Raw genomic sequence first — 23551 nt, forward strand, 5'->3', positions numbered from 1 at the left:
AATCGAGTTAGTTTTGTTAGGGTTTGATCCCTAGTATCCATTATGTTCTGAGATTGATGTTGCTATGACTTTGCTATGCTTAATGCTTGTCACTAGGGCCCGAGTGCCATGATTTCAGATTTGAACCTATTATGTTTTCATCAATATATGAGAGTTCTAGATCCTATCTTGCAAGTCTATAGTCACCTACTATGTGTTATGATCCGGCAACCCCGAAGTGACAATAATCGGGACCACTCCCGGTGATGACCATAGTTTGAGGAGTTCATGTATTCACTATGTGCTAATGGTTTGTTCCGGTTCTCTATTAAAAGGAGGCCTTAATATCCCTTAGTTTCCAATAGGACCCCGCTGCCACGGGAGGGTAGGACAAAAGATGTCATGCAAGTTCTTTTCCATAAGCACGTATGACTATATAAGGAATACATGCCTACATTACATTGATGAATTGGAGCTAGTTCTGTGTCACCCTATGTTATGACTGTTACATGATGAACCGCATCCGGCATAATTATCCATCACTGATCCGGTGCCTGCGAGTTTTCCATATACTGGTTCTCGCTTATTTACTTTCCCGCTGTTACTGTTACAATCACTACAAAATACCAAAAACATTACTTTTGCTGTCTTTACTTTTGTTGCCGCTACCACCACTATCATATTACTTTGCTACTAAACACTTTGCTGCAGATACTAAGTTTCCAGGTGTGGTTGAATTGACAACTCAGCTGCCAATACTTGAGAATATTCTTTGGCTCCCCTTGTGTCGAATCAATAAATTTGGGTTGAATACTCTACCCTCGAAAGCTGTTGCGATCCCCTATACTTGTGGGTTATCAAGACTAATTTCCGACGCCGTTGCCGGGGAGCATAGCTCTATTCTTTGAGTCACTTGGGATTTATATCTGCTGGACACCATGAAGAACTTGAGAGATCCAAAAACCAAGATCTATCCCTCAACTACGAGGGGAGGTAAGGAACTGCCATCTAGCTCTGCACTTGATTCACCTTCTGTTATGAGTAAGCTAGCGACACCTACATCTGCTTCTGCTATTCGTTCTGATATGTCGCATGTTATTGATGATGCCACTTCTGCTATGCATGATACTTATGATGAAACTGCTTCTATGCCTGATATTACTGTGCCCCTTAGTGAATTTCTTGATGAACAAATTGCTAGGGCTAGAGAAAAAGAAATTATTGAATCTGAATACGATGATGATAGTGATGATGAAAATATGCCTGTTATTCCCGAGGGTTATCTTTTTGATATCGAATCTTCTGCCGCTATTTTTGCTTGCAAAGATAGATTTGAGCTTAAGAGGTTATTAATTAAATGGAACAAAGAATCACTTAGAGATAAAATGAGACCTGACCCTGCTTTTGCTACTTCACCTATTTGTGTTCCTGATAAAGATTATGAATTCTCTGTTGATCCTGATATAATTACTTTGGTTGAATCTGATCCGTTTTATGGCTGTGAATCTGAAACTGTTGTGGCACATCTTACTAAGTTAAATGATATAGCTTTCCTGTTCACTAATGATGAGAGATCGTGTTACCTTTATATACTCAAAATATTTCCGATCTCATTAAAGGGTGATGCTAAGATATGGTTTAATTCTCTTGATCCTGGTTGTGTGCGTAGTCCCCAGGATATGATTTAGTACTTCTCTACTAAATATTTCCCTGCTCATAAGAAACAAGCTGCTTTGAGGGAAATATACAACTTCGCGAAAATTAAAGAAGAGAGTCTCCCACAAGCTTGGGGAGGCTTCTCAAGTTACTTAATGCTTTGCCTGATCATCCTCTTAAGAAACCTGAAATACTTGATATCTTTTATAATGGACTAACCGATGCTTCCAGAGATTACCTGGATAGTTGTGCTGGTTCTCTTTTCAGGAAAAGAACACCGGATGAAGCTGAAATTCTATTGAATAATATGTTGACAAATGAAAATAATTGGGCACCTCCTGAGCCAGCTCCTGAGCCAACTTCTGCTCCAATCACTGAGCCTATTCCTAAACCAACTTCGAAGAAGAGAGGTGTTCTATTTCTCAGTCCCGAAGATATGCAAGAGGCAAAGAAATCTATGAAAGAAAAAGGTATTAAAGCTGAAGACGTTAAGAATTTACCTCCTATTGAAGAAATACATGGTCTTAATATACCGCCTGTTGAAGAAACATGTGATCTCAATTCTTTATTTATTGAAGAACCTCTTGATCCCGATATCCCGACACAGGTAGTAAAGGTAAATTCTCTCTATAGATATGATAAAGCTGATGTCCCTCCTACTAAAATTGCTAGTCAATGCTTGGATGAGTTTGATAACTTTATGTATAAGCAAGACGACTTCAATGCTTACTTTGGTAGACAATTAAAAGAAAATGCTTATATGATTAGACGCTTGGGTGATTATATGGCTAACATTAAAGGTGAACTTAAACTTGTTAGCAAACATGCTTCTAAGGTTACCACTCAAGTAGAACAAGTACTTAAGGCTCAAAAAGAAGTGCTTAATGAAATGAATAGTAAGAAAAATGATTATGTTGTTAAAGTGGCTACTAGAACTGGTAGAATGACTCAGGAACCTTTGTATCCTGAAGGCCACCCTAAGAGAATTGAGCAAGATTCTCAAAGAAATAATATTGATGTTCCTAGTTCTTCTAAAAAGAAGAAGAAGAAAAATGATAGAACTGTGCAAACTTCTAGTGAACCTATTGCCGAACCACATGATAATCCAAATGATATTTCTATGTCTGATGCTGAAACACAATCTGGTAATGAACATGAACCTAGTAAAAATATTAATGATGATGTTCATGATGATGCTCAATCTAGTAATAATAATGATGTAGAAATTGAACCTGCTGTTGATCTTGATAACCCACAATCAAAGAATCAACGTTATGATAAAAGAGACTTTGTTGCTAGGAAACATGGTAAAGAAAGGGAACCTTGGGTTCAGAAACCCATGCCTTTTCCTCCGAAATCATCCAAGAAAAAGGATGATGAGGATTTTGAGCGCTTTGCTGAAATGATTAGGCCTATCTTTTTGCGTATGAGATTAACTGATGTGCTCAAAACAAATCCTTATGCTAAATATATGAAGGATATCATTACTAATAAAAGAAAGATACCGGAAGCTGAGATTTCCACCATGCTTGCTAATTATACTTTTAAGGGTGGAATACCAAAGAAACTTGGAGACCCCGGAGTACCTACTATACCTTGCTCCATTAAAAGAAATTATATTAAAACTGCTTTATTTGATCTTGGAGCCGGTGTTAGTGTTATGCCTCCCTCTTTATATCGTAGACTTGACTTGAATAAGCTGACACCTACTGAAATATCTTTGCAAATGGCTGATAAATTAACTGCTATACCTGTCGGTATTTGTGAGGATGTGCCTGTTGTGGTTGCAAACGTTACTATTTTAACGGACTTTGTTATACTTGATATTCCCGAGGATGATAGTATGTCTATTATTCTTGGAAGACCTTTCCTTAATACTGCAGGAGCTGTTATTGATTGCAACAAAGGCAATGTCACTTTTCATGTTAATGGTAATGAGCATACGGTACACTTTCCGAGGAAACAACCTCAAGTTCATAGTATCAACTCTATTGGAAAAATTACATCGATTATATTTGGAGGTTTTGAATTTCCTCTTCCTACTGTCAAGAAGAAATATGATATTCTTATTATTGGGGATGTGCATATCCCCGTTGAGGTAACTTAGTGTTATTCGAAATTTCTCGGGTTTCATGATTATTGGAATGAGTTTGTTAACAAGACTTGATCAACCTTGTTAGTGGATTCTTTTTGATGAGCATGAGATGGATGAAACTAGAAGCACAAACTTCTGTACCCCACTTTTACTTTCTGTTATTTATATTAAATAAAGTAAAAATAGTATTTTCTGTCTGTTTCCTGACTTATCGGTGCAATATAAAAATATTCTGAAAATAAAATTCCTTAGAATGCCATGCCAATTTAATATAATTTTTCCGGGAATATTTGAGGATTTACTGTGCAAAAATTACCGCGGGAGGAGCTGCCACCTGGCCACGAGGGTGGTGGGCGCCCCCCCTATAGGGCGCGCCCCCTGCTTCGTGGGCCCACGGTGGCCCTCCTCCACTTATCCCAGCACCCATCTTCTTCCTCTATCTAACACAAACCCGAAAAACCAACTCAAGCACGAGTTTCAGCCACTTTTGCTGTGATTTTCAATCTCCTTGCTCAAAGCACCTCTCGCAAAATTGCTTGGGGAGATTGTTCCTTGGTATGTGACTCCTCCATTGGTCCAATTAGTTTTTGTTCTAGTGCTTTATTCTTTGCAAATTTGTGCTGCATAGGTGACCATGTTCTTGAGCTTGCATGTCAAATTTATATGGTTCCAAGTAGTTCTAATGCTTGATATAGGCTCTAAGCACTTGTAGGAGTAGTTGCTATCAGTTTTATTAAAGTTGGTTTACTTTTATTTTGAAGTTACTAAAAATTTCAGAATTTTTCAGAGAAAAACAATATGTTTAGGAAGATGTTCCAAGGTGGTTCCTCTAAGAAGCAAGGACCCAGAATTGCTATGCGTGATGCTGACGAGGATCCACCAAGAGACGCTCCAGTACGGCCTTGCGAATGGTCGTCGGAAAATTTTATGGACCGTGCGGGAATTAAAGAAGAATTGAAAGCATGTTTGCGCAATGCCGGTCTTGAGGATTTTGAGGCTAACAAATGCCCCCAGTATCATGATCTCACAAGTTCATTTGTGAGGAGGTTTGAGTATTCATCTTCGCATAATTCTCCTTCAGTCATGTTTGATCTTTATGACAAATCTTATACCATGGACCTAGAGGATTTCACTTCTGCTTGCGAACTTCCATCATGGGGCAGTATTAGGGATCCCCCTAAATCTGAATTTAGAAACTTTCTTGCTAGTATAACTGTAGGGGAATCTAGAGATATAACGCAGGCTACCATAGGGAGCATTCACTTTCCTGCTATACATTATTTTGCACTCTTCATCGGTAGATGCATAAATGCTAAGGATGAAGCATGTCACATGTGTGTCCCTGATCTTAGCATTCTTAGGAGTGCTGTGTTAGGAGACCAATCTTATCATATGGGAGCCATTGTAGCTCGTAGGTTGCATCATGATAGACATAATGGAGATTTCTTTGGAGGAATTTATGCAACCCGATTAGCTCATTTTCTTGAAATAGACATTCGTGAGGGTGATATGGAGTTGCCTCCTGCATATTTATATTATAACTCTATGGCTTTGCACCAGTTTGTCGAGAGGCCTGAATCACCTCTCTTATATCGCTTAATTTTTAATAAACGGCGTGTTTTCCGTATTACTCTCCCTGCTCCTGCCTTCTTTGATTCACAGACAAAAGGAAGATATGTTATTACCAGAGAGGAGGCAGAAGAGTACGAGAGGAGAGCGGAGGCAGCTCGACTCCACGCTGCAGCTCAGCAAGCAATAACCGCTGCACATCAGTATGATCCCAACTATCCTTCCTCATCACAGTATGACCCCAATAACTATTATTATGGATATCCGCCAGGCCAGCCGTGGCCATAGACCAACTTAGGCCAAAAACCTAAGCTTGGGGGAGTACATATTTCTCATCGACATTACATTTATGCTCACACACACTCATTGCTAAATGTCAGTGCTCATACTTTTTCACTGTAATATCCATGCTAGTTTATTTTCTTTTTCCTACTTTCTTCTTGTGTGCTTGTTAAACCTTAAGAAAAATCAAAAAAATTAGTAGTAGTTTATTTTTCTGCTGTAGTAGTAATAATTAAAAAGAAAATCCAAAAATATTTCCCGTTCTTCTTTTGCTTGTTGGGAGCTTTCCCGTGTAAATAGTTTTATTTCTTTTCTTTGGAGGTCGGTAGGAGAAGACCATAATTAAATTGTTGAAGTGGCTCTTATATGCATTATTGTTGAGTTAACCTAGAGCCCATATTGCCTTGTCTTCTCCTGTTTATTGAATGCTCGCAGATTCCAGCTTAGTCCAATGCACGTGCACTCTTATTATTATTCACACTGTTCGGTCGTGTAAGTGAAAGGCAATTATGATGATATATGATGGGCTGACTGAGATGAGAAAAGCTGGTATGAACTCGACCTCTTTTGTTTTTGTAAATATGATGAGTCCCTCATTCTTGATTCATCTTATTATGAATAAACATGTTTGCAATGACAATTAGAGATCATAGTTGCTTGTGCCATGCTTGATTAGCTATGAGTTATAATGATTTACCTTGTATGCCAACATGCTATTGAGATGATTATGATGTGGTATGATGGGGTGGTATCCTCTTTTGAATGATTTAAGTGACTTGACTTGGCACATATTCACGCATGTAGTTGAAACAAAATCAACATAGCCTTCATGATATTTATGTTCATGGTGGATTATATCCTATTCATGATTGCATCCAATGTTTATTAATTTTAATGCATGTACATGGCTGTTGTCGCTCTCTAGTTGGTCACTTCCCAGTCTTTTGCTAGCCTTCACTTGTACTAAGCGGGAATACTGCTTGTGCATCCAATCCCTTAAACCCCAAAGTTATTCCAGATGAGTCCACTATACCTTCCAATATGCGGTATCTACCTGCCGTTCCAAGTAAATTTGTATGTGCCAAACTCTAAACCTTCAAATAAACATTCTGTTTTGTATGCTCGAATATCTCATGTATCAACAAAGGCTGTCATTATCTTCCGTGTTAGGCGGGTTATTCTCAAGAGGAGTGGACTCCGCTCCTCACTCACGAGAAAATGGTTGGTCACCGGGATGCCCAGTCCCATACTTTATGCAAACTAAATCAAAATTAATTGCAAAAAAACTCCCCCTGGGACCTGATGTATGTTGGAGGCACTCGTTGTTTCGAGCAAGCCATGGATTGATGCTTGTTGGCAGAAGGGGAGTATAAACTTTACCATTCTGTTTGGGAACCGCCTATAATGTGTTTAGCATGGAAGATATCGCCATCTCTTAGTTGTTACGTTGACAATGAAAGTATACCGCTCAAAATACAATTTATCTCTATTGCAAAACCGAGCTCTGGCACCTCTACAAATCCCTGCTTCCCTCTGCGAAGGGCCTATCCATTTACTTTTATGTTGAGTCATCACCCTCTTATTAAAAAGCACTAGCTGGAGAGCACAGCCGTCATTTGCATTCATCACTGTAAATTTATATTGGGTATGACTATGATTGGATCTCTTTTACCATGAATTACAATGTCTAGTCAGTCCTTGATCTTTAAAGGTGCTCTGCATTTATGTTTTGCAGTCTCAGAAAGGGCTAGCAAGATACTATCTTGTTATATCATATTATGATTGTTTTGAGAAAGTGTTGTTATCCGAGATTTATTATTATGACTTGGTAGTTGATTGTGCTATTGATATGAGTAATTGTGAGACCTGAGAATTATTGCAAATGTGGTTAGTTATGATTTATGCTGAAAACTTGAATGCTGGCTTGACATAGTTACAACAACAAGAGCAAACAGAGTTTGTAAAAGTTTTTCTTTCTTTCTTTCAGTTTGTCAACTGAATTGTTTGAGGACAAGCAAGGGTTTAAGCTTGGGGCAGTTGATACATCTCCGTCGTATCTACTTTTCCAAACACTTTTGCCCTTGTTTCAGACTCTAACTTGTATGATTTGAATGGAACTAACCCGAACTGACGCTGTTTTCAGCAGAATTGCCATGGTGTTGTTTTATGTGCAGAAAACAAATATTCTCGGAATGACCTGAAACTCCACGGAACATCTTAGAAAAAACAATAAAAATCCTCGCCAAAGATGAAGACCAGGGGGCCCGCACCCTTCTCACGAGGGTGGGGGGCGCCCCCCCTAGGGCGCGCCCCTACCTCGTGGGCCCCCTGTTGTGTCTCCGATTCCAACTCCACCCCCATATATTGAGTTTCGATGAGAAAAAAATCAGAGAGAAGAAATCATCGCGTTTTACGATACGGAGCCACCGCCAAGCCCTAAAACCTCTCGGGAGGGCTGATCTGGAGTCCGTTCGGGGCTCCAAAGAGGGGGATTCGTCGCCGTCGTCATCATCAACCATCCTCCATCACCAATTTCATGATGCTCACCACCGTGCGTGAGTAATTGCATCGTAGGCTTGCTGAACGGTGATGGGTTGGATGAGATTTATCATGTAATCGGGAACAAACGTAATTACTCATAAAGCATATTCATGTTCATAATCAGAGGGGTAATAATATGCATATAGGATCTGAACATATGATCTTCCACCAAATAAACCAATTAGCATCAACTACAAGGAGTAATCAACACTACTAGCAACCTACTAGCACCAATCCCGGACTTTGAGACAAGAATTGGATACAAGAGATGAACTAGGGTTTGGAGATGAGATGGTGCTGGTGAAGATGTTGATGGAGATGGCCCTCTCCCGAAGAGAGGAGCGTTGGTGATGACGATGGTGATGATTTCCCCCTCCCGGAGGGAAGTATCCCCGGCAGAACAGCTCTGCCGGAGCTCTAGATTGGTTCCGCCAAGGTTCCGCCTCGTGGCGGCGGAGTCTCGTCCCGAAAAGTTCCTTCTAATTTTTTCTCATCGAAAGACTTCATATAGGAGAAGATGGACGTCGGAGAGCCACCAGGGGGCCCACGAGGTAGGGGGCGTGCCGTAGGGGGGCCACCCTCGTGAGCAGGGCGTTGGCCCCCTGGCCTTCATCTTTGGCGAGGATTTTTATTTATTTATTTTAAGATGTTCCGTGGAGTTTCAGGACTTTTGGAGTTGCACAGAATAGGTCTCTAATATTTGCTCCTTTTTCCAGCCCAGAATTCCAGCTGCCGGCATTCTCCCTCCTTATGTAAACCTTGTAAAATAAGAGAGAATAGCCATAAGTATTGTGGCATAAAGTGAAATAACAGTCCATAATGCAATAAATATCGATATAAAAGCATGATGCAAAATGGACGTATCAACTCCCCCAAGCTTAGACCTCGCTTGTCCTCAAGCGCAAAGCCGATAACAATAAATATGTCCTCATGTTTAGAGGTAGAGGCGTCGATAAAAATAAAATACGGACATGAAGGCATCATGATTATTCTCATAACAGCAAAATATATAGATTTTGTCATATGATTACTTATGTTCAAGTGATGATCTATTCATAATGCAAAAGTGTAAATCATAAACCTTATTGGGCTCCAACAAACTATAATCTCAGTCATTGAAGCAATTGCAATTTATCATAACATCGGAAAGAGTCTATGTCAGAGCTAAAAAGCAAGTCCACATACTCAACTATCATTTAGTCCTCCATAATTGCTAACACTCACGCGATACTTGTGGTTACGGAGTTTTAATCGGACACAGAGAAAGATAGGGGCTTATAGTTTTGCCCCACAACCTTTTACCTCAAGGGTAATGTCAACAATAATGGTTCATACTCCCCTACATCCAATTAGATATATATATATATATATATATATATATATATATATATATCATGTTCTTTCCAACATGCTGAGCTTGCCAAAGGATAAAATGAAAAAGAAAAGGTGAAGATCACCATGACTCTTGCATAAGGTAGAAGATAATAATAAAGGATAGGCCCTTCACAGAGGGAAGCAGAGGTTGCCATGCGCTTTTATGGTTGGATGCATAAAATCTCAATGCGAAAGAACGTCACTTTATATTGCCCCTTGTGATATGAACCTTTATTATGCAGTCTGTCGCTTTTATTACTTCCACATCACAAGATCGTATAAAGCTTATTTCTCCCACACCAATCAATCATACATATTTAGAGCAATTTTATTGCTTTGCACCGATGACAACTTACTTGAAGGATCTTACTCAATCCATAGGTAGATATGGTGGACTCTCATGGCAAAACTGGTTTAAGGGTATTTGGAAGCACAAGTAGTATTTCTACTTGGTGCTGAGAATTTGGCTAGCATGAGGGGGAAAGGCTGCGGTCAAAAAAAAGCATGAGGGGGAAAGGCAAGCTCAAGAAGTTAGAGGATCCATGACAACATACTTTATCTCACATATAAGAAAGACATGACTCATTATGTTGTCTTCCTTGTCCAACATCAACTCTTTAGCATGTCATATTTTAATGAGTGCTCCCAATCATAAAAGATGTCAATAATAATATATCTATATGTGAAAACTTCTCTTTCCTTATTACTTCCTATTAATTGCAACAATGACCAAAGCTATGTCTGCCAACCCCCAACAACTTTTAATCATCATACTCTTTCTATGTGAAGTCATTACTCTCAATAAGATCAATATGAACTCTTTGTTTCTTTTTATTCTTTTTCTCCTTTCTTTTATTCACCCAAGATCATGGAAAAATAATCAAGCCCTTGACTCAACACTAATCTCTATTATATATAGTTCACGAACTCGATTACAAAGAGAGACATAAAGCAAACTCAAAACTAGATCATGCCATAAACTTTATTCTACTAGATCAAGATACTACTAATAGGATCGAACTAAGAAAAATGGTAAAGATAGGAGTTGTGATTGTGATACGATACCGGGGCACCTCCCCCAAGCTTGGCAGTTGCCAAGGGGAGTGCCCATACCCATGTGATTATATCTACTTCTTTGTTGTCGGTGTAATATTCTTGGCGATGATTCCCCTCAGGATGCGGTTCTCCTCCTCGAGCTTATTGACTTGCTGTTTGAGGTCCATTATTTCCTTACGAAGCTTTCCTGTAACAGCTAAAGCTCCTTGCACCCAAGGGTGTTGCATAGCTGCGGGAGAACAAGTGACACTCCTCTTCATATTTTCATAAGAAAGAAATCTAACATTAGAAGGATAACCAAATTTGGAATAGCTGAGCTCTGTAGTTCCCCCATCGTGAGCCCAGCTCGGAGGCGAGAGGTGACTTCTTCATCCTCCATGGCATCTAATCTCATCAAGTCAGCCTCCATCTCTTCCTCCGTTGCTGGCCCAAAGTGGTCAGCGTCGCTGTTTGCCCTTGGTTCCGGTGCCGGATTAGATACCCGGCTCTCCCCGATTGACTCTTGAGAAGACATCTTGTTCTAATCTGCAGCAGCAACAGCTCAAAAACAAAAATAGAGGAGATTTGCGTGATACGCGAGTCAAAACCTTCGGGAGAATATATAATGATTTTTTACCGACCAAAGTACGTAACGTGCAAGAAAACGGAGTCCGGAAGGCACACGAGGTGCTCACGAGGTAGGGGGGCGCGCCTGGAGGGGTAGGGCGCGCCCACCACCCTCGTGGGGCCCTCGTGTCCTTCCCGGACTGCTACTTATTTTTCTATTTTTCTAAATATTCCAAAATAGAGAAATATTGCCTTAAAAATTGTTTTGGAGTCGGTTTACTTACCGTACCACATACCTATTCCTTTTCGGGGTCTGAAACGTTCCGGAAAGTGTCCCTTATGTATTCCTCCGGGGTTACGGTTTCAATAATATTGGTTTCAACATTTATGGGATTACCTGAGATATAATGTTTGATTCTTTGACCGTTTACCACCTTCGAATTTGTGCCCTCGAAGTTGTTGATTTTTTATGGCACCGGAACGATAGACTTCTTCGATAACATAGGGGCCTTCCCATTTAGAGAGAAGTTTCCCTACAAAAAATCTTAAACGAGAGTTCTATAGCAATACATAATCACCTACATTAAACTCACGCTTTTGTATCCTTTTGTCATGCCATCTTTTAACTTTTTCTTTAAACAACTTGGCATTTTCATAAGCTTGGGTTCTCCATTCATCGAGTGAGCTAATATCAAATAACCTCTTTTCACCGGCAAGTTTGAAATCATAGTTGAGGTATTTAATAGCCCAATATGCCTTATGTTCTAGTTCGATAGGTAAGTGACATGCTTTTCCATAAACCATTTTATACGGAGACATACCCATAGGACTTTTGTATGCAGTTCTATAAGCCCATAATGCATCATCAAGTTTCTTAGACCAATTCTTTCTAGACCTATTAACAGTCTTTTGCAAAATTAATTTGAGCTCTCTATTGCTCAACTCTACTTGACCACTAGACTGTGGGTGATAAGGAGATGCAATTCTATGATAAACATCATATTTAGCAAGTATTTTACGGAAAGCACCATGAATAAAGTGTGAACCACCATCATTCATTAAATATCTAGGGACTCCAAACCTCGGGAAAATAACTTCCTTAAGCATTTTAATAGAAGTGTTATGATCAGCACTACTAATTAGAATAGCTTCTACCCACTTAGTAACGTAATCAACAACAACTAAAATATGTGTGTATCCATTAGAGGCAGGAAAAGGTCCCATATAATCAAAGCCCCAAACATCAAACGGTTCAATAACAAGAGAATAATTCATAGGCATTTCTTGATGTCTACTAATATTACCAATTCTTTGACATTCATCACAAGACAAGACAAACTTACGGGCATCCTTGAAGAGAGTAGGCCAATAAAAACCAGATTGCAATACCTTATGTGCAGTTCTATCTCCAGCGTGGTGTCCTCCATAAGCCTCGGAATGACACTTGTGTAGGATCTGTTCCTGTTCATGCTCAGGTACACAACGTCTAATAACACCATCTACTCCTTCTTTATAAATATGTGGGTCATCCCAAAAGTAATGTCTTAAATCATAGAAAAACTTTTTCTTTTGCTGGTATGTGAAGCTAGGTGGTATAAACTTAGCAACAATATAATTAGCACAATCAGCGTACCATGGAGTACTACGAGAAGTACTTATAACATTTAATTGTTCATCAGGAAAGCTATCATTAACAGGTAGTGGGTCATCAAGAACATTCTCTAACCTAGACAAGTTGTCTGCAACGGGGTTCTCAGCTCCCTTTCTATCAACAATATCCAAATCAAATTCTTGTAGCAATAGAACCCATCTAATAAGCTTAGGTTTAGCATCTTTCTTTTCCATAAGGTATTTAATAGCAGCATGATCAGTGTGAATAGTTACTTTAGAATCAACAATATAAGGTCTGAACTTATCGCAAGCAAATACAACTGCTAAAAGCTCTTTTTCAGTAGTAGCATAATTTCTTTGAGCATTGTCTAGAGTCTTACTAGCATAATGAATAACATTTAATTTCTTATCAACTCTTTGCCCTAGAACAACACCTACAGCATAATCACTAGCATCACACATAATTTCAAAGGGTAAATTCCAATCAGGTGGCTGAACAACAAGTGCAGAGACTAATGCTTTCTTAAGTATTTCAAATGCTTCTACACAATCATCATCAAAGACAAATGGTATATCTTTTTGCAATATATTAGTCAGAGGCCGAGAAATTTTTGAGAAGTCCTTAATGAACCTCCTATAAAATCCAGCGTGACCAAGGAAACTTCTTATACCTTTGATGTCCTTGGGACATGGCATCTTTTCGATAGCATCGACCTTGGCTTTATCAACTTCAATACCTCTTTCAGAAACTTTATGCCCTAAGACAATATCTTCATTAACCATAAAGTGGCACTTTTGCCAATTCAAGACAAGATTAGTTTTTTCACATCTCTACAAAACTCGATCAAGATTGCTCAAGCAATCATCAAAAGAAGAACCATAGACGGAAAAATTGTCCATGAAAACCTCACAAATCTTTTCACAAAAGTCAGAGAATATAGCCATCATGCATCTTTGAAAGGTAGTAGGTGCATTACATAAACCAAAAGGCATACGTCTATAAGCAAAAGTACCAAAAGGGCATGTAAAAGTAGTCTTTGATTGATCTCTAGCCGACACAGGTATTTGAGAAAAACCAGAATAACCATCTAAAAAGCAATAGTGTGTATGTTTGCATAATCTTTCTAGCATTTGATCAATAAAAGGTAAGGGGTAATGATCTTTCTTAGTAGCTTTATTTAATTTGCGGAAATCAATTACCATCCTATAACCTGTAATAATTCTTTGTGGAATCAATTCATCTTTATCATTAGGAACAACAGTAATACCTCCCTTCTTAGGGACACAATGGACAGGACTTACCCACTGACTATCAGCAACGGGATAAATTATACCTGCCTCCAGAAGCTTGAGTATTTCTTTTCTTACCACTTCTTTCATTTTAGGATTCAGACGTCGTTGATGATCACGAACTGGTTTGGCATCTACTTCCAAATTTATTTTATGTTGACATAGAGTGGGACTAATGCCCTTTAGATCATCAAGAGCATATCCAATAGCAGCACGATGCTTCCTCAGAGTTTTCAATAATCTTTCTTCTTCATGCTCTGAAAGGTTAGCACTAATAATAACATGATATATCTTCTTTTCATCAAGATAAGCATATTTAAGATTATCAGGCAAAGGTTTAAGCTCAAACACGGGATCACCCTTGGGTGGAGGAGGATCCCCTAAAATTTCAACATGCAAATTGTGTTGCAGAATAGGTTCATGTTTAAAGAATACTTCATCTATTTCCCTTCTTTCATTGATGAACATATCATTTTCATGGTCTAGCAAATAGTGTTCTAAAGGATCACTAGGAGGTACGTCAATAGAAGCAAGACCAATAATTTCATCCTTACTAGGTAATTCTTCCTCACGATGTTGTTTACTAAATTTAGAGAAATTAAACTCATGAACCATATCGTCCAAGCCAACAGTAACAACATTGTTTGTGCAATCTATGGTAGCATTGATAGTATTTAAGAAGGGTCTACCAAATATAATGGGACAAAATCTATCTTGTGGGGAACCAAGAACAAGAAAAACAGCAGGATATTTAGTTTTCCCACACAAGACTTCAACATCTCTAACAATTCCCATTGGTGAAATAGTATCTCTATTAGAAAGTTTAATAGTAACATCAATTTCTTCTAACTCAACAGGTGCAATGTCATGCATAATTTCTTTGTATAAGTCAATAGGTATTGCACTAGCACTAGCACCCATATCACATAAGCCATGATAACAATGATCTCCTATTTTAACAGAAATAACAAGCACGCCTACCACAGGTCTATGTTTATCTTTATCACAAGGTTTAGCAATTCTAGCAGTTTCACCTTCGAACTAAATAACATGCCCATCAATATTATCAGACAAGAGATCTTTAAGAATAGCAATATTATGTTCTACTTTAACTTGCTCAGGAGGTGTATAAGTTCTAATATTGCTTTTATGAACAACAGTTGAAGCTTTAGCATGATCCTTTATTCTAACAGTGAAAGGTGGTTTCTCAACATATGAAGTAGGAACAATAGGATCATTATAAGTGACAGTCTTTTCTTCAACTTTAATAGGTGCAGCTACTTTTACTTCTATGGGAGGATGATATTTAAACCACTTCTCCTTAGGGAGATCAACATAAGTAGCAAAAGATTCACAGAAAGAAGCTACTATCTCAGAGTCAAGTCCATATTTAGTGCTAAACTTACGGAAAATATCGGTATCCATAAAAGATTTAACACAATCAAACTTAGGTGCCATACCTGACTCCTTACCTTCGTCGAGGTCCCAATCTTCAGAGTTGCATTTAATTCTATCCAATAAATTCCATCTGAATTCAATAGTCTTCATCATAAAAGAGCCAGCACAAGAAGTATCGAGCGTGGTGCGATTGTTTTCAGAAAGCCGAGCATAAAAACTTTGCATAATTATTTCTCTCGAGAGCTCATGATTGGGGCATGAATATAACATTGATTTAAGCCTCCCCCAAGCTTGAGCGATGCTTTCTCCTTCGCGAGGCCAGAAATTGTATATATAATTGCGATCACGATGAACAAGATGCATAGGGTAATACTTTTGATAAAATTTCAATTTCAATCTTTTATAGTTCCATGATTTCATATCATCACATAGCCTATACCATATCAATGCATCTCCCTTCAAAGATAAAGGGAAGACCTTCTTCTTAGCAACATCATTGGGTATACCTGCAAGCTTAAATAATCCACAAACTCCATCCACATATATTAAGTGCTCATCACGATGCTTTGTTCCATCTCCTGTAAAGGGTTAGTTAGCAATTTTTCCATCATACCTGAAAGAAATTCAAAAGGAGTTTCATTTTCAATAGGTTCAGTAGGTTGAGGAGCAACTCTTTGCTCTACTGGACGGGGTGAAGATACCCCGAACAAGCCCCTCAGAGAATTACATTCCATAGTAACAAGTGACAGTAAATTTCAGCATACTATATAAATTTTTCCTTACCAAATTCCACCTACCAAAGGCGCTACACTCCCCAGCAACGGCGCCAGAAAAGAGTCTTGATGACCCACAAGTATAGGGGATCTATCGTAGTCCTTTCGATAAGTAAGAGTGTCGAACCCAACGAGGAGCAGAAGGAATGATAAGCGGTTTTCGGCAAGGTATTCTCTGCAAGTACTGAAATAAGTGGTAACAGATAGTTTTGTGATAAGATAAATTGTAACGAGCAACAAGTAACAAAAGTAAATAAAGTGCAGCAAGGTGGCCCAATCCTTTTTGTAGCAAAGGACAAGTCTGGACAGACTCTTATAATAGGAAAAGCGCTCCCGAGGACACATGGGAATATCGTCAAGCTAGTTTTCATCACGTTCATATGATTCGCGTTCGATACTTTGATAATTTGATATGTGGGTGGACCGGTGCTTGGGTGCTATTCTTACTTGAACAAGCATCGCACTTATGATTAACCTCTATTGCAAGCATCCGCAAATACAACAAAAATATTAAGGTAAACCTAACCATAGCATGAAACATATGGATCCAAATCAGCCCCTTACGAAGCAACGCATAAACTAGGGTTTAAGCTTCTGTCACTCTAGCAACCCATCATCTACTTATTACTTCCCAATGCCTTCCTCTAGGCCCAAATAATGGTGAAGTGTTATGTAGTCGACGTTCACATAACACCACTAGAGACTAGACAACATACATCTTATCAAAATATCGAACGAATACCAAATTCACATGACTACTAATAGCAAGACTTCTCCCTTGTCCTCAGGAACAAACGTAATTACTCATAAAGTATATTCATGTTCATAATCAGAGGGGTAATAATATGCATATATGATCTGAACATATGATCTTCCACCAAATAAACCAATTAGCATCAACTACAAGGAGTAATCAACACTACTAGCAACCTACTAGCACCAATCCCGGACTTTGAGACAAGAATTGGATACAAGAGATGAACTAGGGTTTGGAGATGAGATGGTGCTGGTGAAGATGTTGATGGAGATGGCCCTCTCCCGATGAGAGGAGCGTTGGTGATGACGATGGTGATGATTTCCCCCTTCCGGAGGGAAGTATCCCCGGCAGAACAGCTCTGCCGGAGCTCTAGATTGGTTCCGCCAAGGTTTCGCCTCGTGGCGGCGGAGTCTCGTCCCGAAAAGTTCCTTTTGATTTTTTTCTCATCGAAAGACTTCATATAGGAGAAGATGGACGTCGGAGAGCCGCCAGGGGGCCCACGAGGTAGGGGGGCGCGCCCTAGGGAGGGCGCCCCCATCCTCGTGAGCAGGGTGTGGGCCCCCTGGCCTTCATCTTTGGCGAGAATTTTTCTTTATTTATTTTAAGATGTTCCGTGGAGTTTCAGGATTTTTGGAGTTGCGCAGAATAGGTCTCTAATATTTGCTCCTTTTCCAGCCCAGAATTCCAGCTGCCGGCATTCTCCCTCCTTATGTAAACCTTGTAAAATAAGAGAGAATAGCCATAAGTATTGTGGCATAAAGTGAAATAATAGTCCATAATGCAATAAATATCGATATAAAAGCATGATGCAAAATGGACGTATCACACTCCTTAGTCTCAGTTTCCTCTCCCGTGTGGTGCTACACCAGCGTCACCGCCGGCATCACTCCTCTCGGCATCCTCTCCCGCATGTTATTACACTAGCGGCACCTACGGCATCATTCCTCTTAACCACCTCTCCCATGTCCTACTATACTCGCACGGTTGTTGTTCCTCTCTGCCTTCTCTTCAATCTCCTGCTACACTAAAGCCATTGACGTTGTCGTTCCTCTCGGCCTCCTCGCTCGCGTCCTACTACACTGGCGATGTCGCCATAGTCGTTCTATCCCACGTGTTGCTGAACTAGTGCCACCGCCGACGTCGTTCCTCTCAACCTCCTCTCTAGTGTCCGACTACTCTCGCATGTTCCTCGTCGTTCCTCTCAGTCTCCTGTCCCATGTCCTGCTACACTGAAGCCATCGCTGACATCGTTCCTCTTGGTCTCATGTCCCATATCCTACTACACCAAAGCCATCGTCGACTTTGTTCCTCTCGGCCTCCACGCACGCGTCCTACTACACCGGCGTTGTTGCCATCGTCATTCTTTTCGGCCTACTCGCACGCGTCCTACTACACGAGCGACGTTGGCACACTGCATTTTTTCTTCATCATCCTCTACCTAAATGCCCTCCTATTTGTTACTCCACACAGACTTCCTTTGCGGTGACGACGCTAGCAACTAGTTCGCCGCGCCGCTGATGAGATCGCTCGCCCGCGACTCCGTGCTTGTCGTATCGGATGCGGTGCCGCAATCACCGTCCACCGCTGTCGTTGAGGCACTCTAATGTAACACTGTGTGTTATGTGTAGTTGTTAAGTCTTAATCATGTCCAGTGTATGCAACCAAACAACATGCACTAGTATGAACACAGCCAATGCGAGCAACCAAACATAGTGCATAAAGGCGTTGCTAGGATGCAAGGAGAGGGGATGCATGCAACCAATCAACATGCAAATGATGGTTTTTGCCTGTATATTTTAACCAGACCCAATCGGGACAAGTATGTAGAGTGCCCAAAAATGATCCAGGTAACCAAACTCACCCTGCGGGTACTATAGATCCAAGCAGTAAAAAGTTTGTAATGATTCGCTTCATCAGTCTCGCTCTATAATTGGAAGGAAGAAAAAGGAAGCAGATGACGGCCCATGTTTGAAACCAGACCAAAATTCTGTGGCAAGCACCAGCCCGGCCCAGTGAGAGTCCAGTCTAACCCACCCAACTCAAGTTCCATCTTGAATAGTACTAGTAGTAGTACTACAACAGAAAACATTTTCTGGGCACACTTTAATGCCCTGGGCTTATTGACACATCTTTCTTTCACGTTACAAGGCTCCCGACGGGCCCCATCGGATCAGTCTTTGTTTTCAGCGTCGCCGCAGTAGCCGTACGGGTTCTTCTTGGCCCAGTTCCACTGGTCCCTGCACATCTCCTCGATCCCGTACTTGGCCCTGCAAAGCAGCAAAGCGGCACACCATAGCACGTTTTAATCCATCTCGCTCGATAAGCTATGACTGGTGTTCACGGCGATCGGTTACCTCCAGCCGAGCTCCTCTTCGGCCTTGGCGGTGGACGCGTACACCTGCTCCGAATCGCCCGGCCTCCTCGGGCACATCTTCACCGGGATTTTCTGCAGCCAGAAATGTCAGTCTCAGACCCGTTTTCATCAGGCAAAATATCAAGGGCAAAGAAGAACGTGTCAACCTTGCCGTATGCCTTCTCGAAGGCGCTCACCATCTCCAGCACCGTCGTCCCGCGCCCCGTCCCCAGGTTGTACGCCACACAGCCTGCCAAAAACAGAAGCGCACTTGTGGTAAATGATGCCGGGCGCTGGGTTTGGTTGGTTGTTAATTGGGCCGGCGGACGGACGCACCGATGTCAGGGGTGGCGAAGAGCTTCTCGAGCGCGGCGATGTGGCCGTCGGCGAGGTCAACGACGTGGATGTAGTCCCTGACGGCGGTGCCGTCGCGGGTGCGGTAGTCGTAGCCGTAGACGTTGAGCTCGGGGCGGCGGCCGACGGCCACCTGCTGGATGTAGGGGAGCAGGTTGTTGGGGACGCCCTTGGGGTCCTCCCCGATGTCGCCGCTCTCGTGGGCGCCGATGGGGTTGAAGTAGCGCAGCAGGATCGTCCTCCACTCCGGGTTCGCGTGCTGGTAGTCGCGCAGCATCTCCTCCAGGTACAGCTGCGTCAATCACATCGACGCCAGTCGAAAAGGTTAGATTAATTGCCGAAAACTCCGATGGCCATCGCTGTCGACTTGGGCAACGTGAGTGTGTCAGGAAATCGTTTCTGACAGACTGTATGCAGAGAGTTTACCTTGGTCCTGCCGTACGGGTTGAGGGCCTTGAGGGGGGAGTCCTCGAAGCAGGGCACCTTCTCCGGCTGGCCGTACACGGTCGCCGACGACGAGAACACCAACTGGTAGGAAACATTCTCCAAAGTGTCAGGGCCATCACTGAAGATCTTCGGCCATCTCTGAAGAGCAGGGGACAGTGCTAACGGGATTGGGGTTTTACGGGGAGGGAGTACCTTGTTGCACCCGTGCTTCTTCATGACGTCGTAGAGGTTGACGGTGCCGACGATGTTGTTGCGGTTGTACATCTCCGGATGCGCCACGCTCTCCGCCACCGCCTTCAGCCCGGCGAAGTGTATCACGGCGTCGTACCTGGTGATCAGTCAGTCGCACGGCAAAACGGTTAGTCTCGTCGATCGATCGCCACGATTGGGAATCAAATTGATGCTCCTGACTGAAGGATGAATCGATCGAACAACTAGGTAGTACCGCTTGGCGGCGAACACCTTCTCCAGGTCATCCTTGATCGTCAGGTCGCCCTGAAATTCACCCAACCAATCTACCAATCAATCAGGGTACAGAACTCTGCCAGGCACGAGATCGTCGAGCAGGATCGAAGAAACTGAAGGAGACGACGGTGGGCGCAGGCAGTTAGGAGTATACGTACGAAGATGAATTGGAGGCGGGCGGAGAGGGCGGGGCCGACGATGTGGCGGACGCGGTCGAGCGCCTCGGGGACGGAGTTGTGGAAGTTGTCGACGGCGGTGACGGCGTAGCCCTTCTCCAGCAGCTGCAGCACCGTGTGCGTGCCGATGAACCCCGCGCCGCCCGTCACCAGCACGCTCCTCCCCTGCCCCTCGCCGCTCCCTGCCCCGCCCCCAGCGCCAACGCCGCCGATCGCCATCTGTCGCTCGCTCTCTCTCTCTCCGTGTTCCGTTGGGGATTTTGCACTCGCGTATGTACGCACGCCACCGCACCGCCGAAAGATTTATAGACTGGAGAGGGTACGTGCCCGTGCGAAGATAGGCCACGAGCTATAGTCTAGTACGTACACACGGATCGGGATAGGAGTAATTGCCTGAATATTCGTTCTGATCTTGACCTGATATGCTGTGGCACCGTTGGCTTTCCTATCGCTTGGAGCTCAAAAGGCGATCGATCGGCCGATCTCGTCTTGATCTCTGCTACTATAGTTAGTTTTGGGAAATCTCAAAAAAAAAAAAGAGTTAGTGTTGGGGTTTTGGCACGCTGCGAGGCAGCTCTATCGGCTGCGCCGGCCGGCGCGATGTTCCCGGCCGTAATAAGTGATGTGAGGAACCGCGCGCCAGTAATTCGGCAACCAACAACGCGCTACGCAACAGAAGCGTCCGAGATAGGTGCGTGCGTGCGTGACACACGAGTCACGCCGCGGCGAGAGCGGCGCGCGGCGGGTATCTCGTTGCCCCCCGCCCCGCCCCGCCCGATCACCAACGTTGCCATCGCCGTCTCCATCGGCCTCATCCACAGGGGAATAATTATGGGCCGGAAAAAAACGGTTCGGCCGCCGCAGGCCCAAATGAACCGTTCATAATCGGCACCGCAAACCAACGTTTTCAGGAAGCAGGGCGTGGAGCCCGTTGGCGTGGTACCTACTACGTACGTGCAGAGTCGTGGAAGTTGCGGCGCACCGGCCGTTGGAGGAGAAGTGCGGGGAACAACCACATCCCTTCTTCTTTTCCGTGCCCCAGTGCATATCTCTCTTCGGCCGGACGGATATGCATGCATGACACGGTAAAGAGAAAAAAAAAAGGATAAGACATGCACGACTTGTTTCATGTCTGATTGATGGGGCGGCAGCTCTCCCGAGACGACGATAACGGCCGTGGGGAGGAGGAATCCGGTCTTCATGGGCTGCTCGCGAGCGCCCTCTTCCCAGATGCTTAGCGGGCCTCTAATCCTGGCCTTCTTCGCATCGGCGCAGTGCATTTCGGGCCGTTTTACCAGCTGCGATGAGCGGAAAAATGCCACGACACTGGCCCAAAACGACAAGAAAAGTCCCTATATTGACCTAAAAAAATTCCCAATTGAAACTGAGGTCACATGGGCGGCGAGAAAAAAAAACGGAATCACTATGAATCTGACGCCAGTTTTATAGTGGCAATTGGGGGCGAACAAGTTCGTAGCTGTTAGATGTTCGCACGGATCTTAAAGTGTTAGACCCAGACAAATCAACATGGCAAATAATTGAATCAAACCCTGTCAACATTTATTCGTTTATAGTTTTTTGCCATGGAAAAAGTGTTTATAGCTTTTGCCATGTCACGCACATAGATTTTGCCATGCCAAAAACACCCTTTTTGGCCATGGAAAATTAATTAAGATTTTTGCTATGGCAAAAAAGTTCAAACCCGTTGCCATACAAACCAACACACTTTTTGTCATGCAAATTAGTTAAGCTTTTTACTATGGCAAAAAATTTCAACCCGTTGCCATGCAAACCAACACATCTTTGTAAACCATTTTGCCATTATTTTCTCCCATGCTCATATGGCAAATTCACTCGTAACTTTTGTACTCCTAAGTTCCCGCATGCTTGGCAAATCTACATTCATGAGGTTGCCAAACAATTGAACAAGAATATCTAGGGTCACAAAACGTGGCAACTAACCGACAAGTGGGACCTCATACTTTTTTGGGACTGTAATGGCAAACTAATGTGCCATGGCAATCAATTTTTGCCATGAGTTTTTGGAGCATTTAAATTTTTTTCTGTTGGACCTTGCAAATTTCTTTTTTGCACCATGGCAAATTTGCTTTACATACCAAGGCATATTTATTTTACGGACAATGGCAATTTTTCCTTCTTAACCATGGTAATTTTCCTTTTGAAACCATTGATTTTTTTACCACGGCAAATGCAGAAATTTAATTTTGGTTGCATGGCAAATTTAATATTTTTGACACACAAAGTTTTTATGAACAAAACCATTGTAAAATACTTTTTGTTTTTTCTTATTTTTTCTTCACGTTTTTTGGGGTTTGGACACTTTTTGGTGCAACACTAGGCAACTGGACTGTGCCTGGCCATTTTTCAGTTTAGGCCGGCAGGATCTGTGCCGGATGGGTCAACAGATAAGACTATACCCCGTTTCATGCGGGGCTTTAAGCGCTTAGTTTTTTTTTTTCCTTTTTTGTTTTTGTTTTCTGATTTCTTTTTATTCGGACAGATGCGGAAAGGAGGCGCTGGGGAGGTGGACAACAGAAATGAAAAGGAGACGAAGGGGAATGGTTTGTGTGCGGCTAAGGTAGCTCCTCTATCTCGCGTTCGCGCTGAGACTGAGCACTTTACCCTTAATCACTAGAAGGGCTCGAGCAGGGTTTTATTTTCGTTCTCCATGACTTTAAAGCTGCTTCTCTTTATCAATTTTGGACAGTTCTGTAAACATTGGTTTCAGGGGTTCTATGACCAAAATCTGACCGAACGACTGAAAACATGGGCATGGTAGAGTTTGTGCGCCAAGATTCGTGCGGGTAA

At 42.2% G+C, this 23551-nt stretch overlaps 1 protein-coding gene across 1 annotated transcript; it reads right to left on the reverse strand.

The window, feature by feature from the left end:
* Positions 1-18814: 18814 nt before the first annotated feature.
* Positions 18815-21023, reverse strand: LOC147972343 (UDP-glucose 4-epimerase 3-like). Its single transcript, XM_087521414.1, has 8 exons — positions 20705-21023; positions 20527-20576; positions 20274-20409; positions 20061-20162; positions 19617-19926; positions 19448-19530; positions 19282-19373; positions 18815-19194 (listed from the first exon to the last, which is right to left on the reverse strand). The coding sequence occupies exons 1-8, from the start codon at positions 20939-20941 to the stop codon at positions 19098-19100; spliced, it is 1107 nt and encodes a 368-aa protein (XP_087377540.1). The 5' UTR covers positions 20942-21023; the 3' UTR covers positions 18815-19097.
* Positions 21024-23551: the final 2528 nt, after the last annotated feature.

The sequence above is a fragment of the Triticum urartu genome, chromosome 5A (genome assembly GCF_056163025.1).
Source record: "Triticum urartu cultivar PI428250 chromosome 5A, HENAU_Tu73, whole genome shotgun sequence".
Lineage (NCBI taxonomy): Eukaryota > Viridiplantae > Streptophyta > Magnoliopsida > Poales > Poaceae > Triticum > Triticum urartu.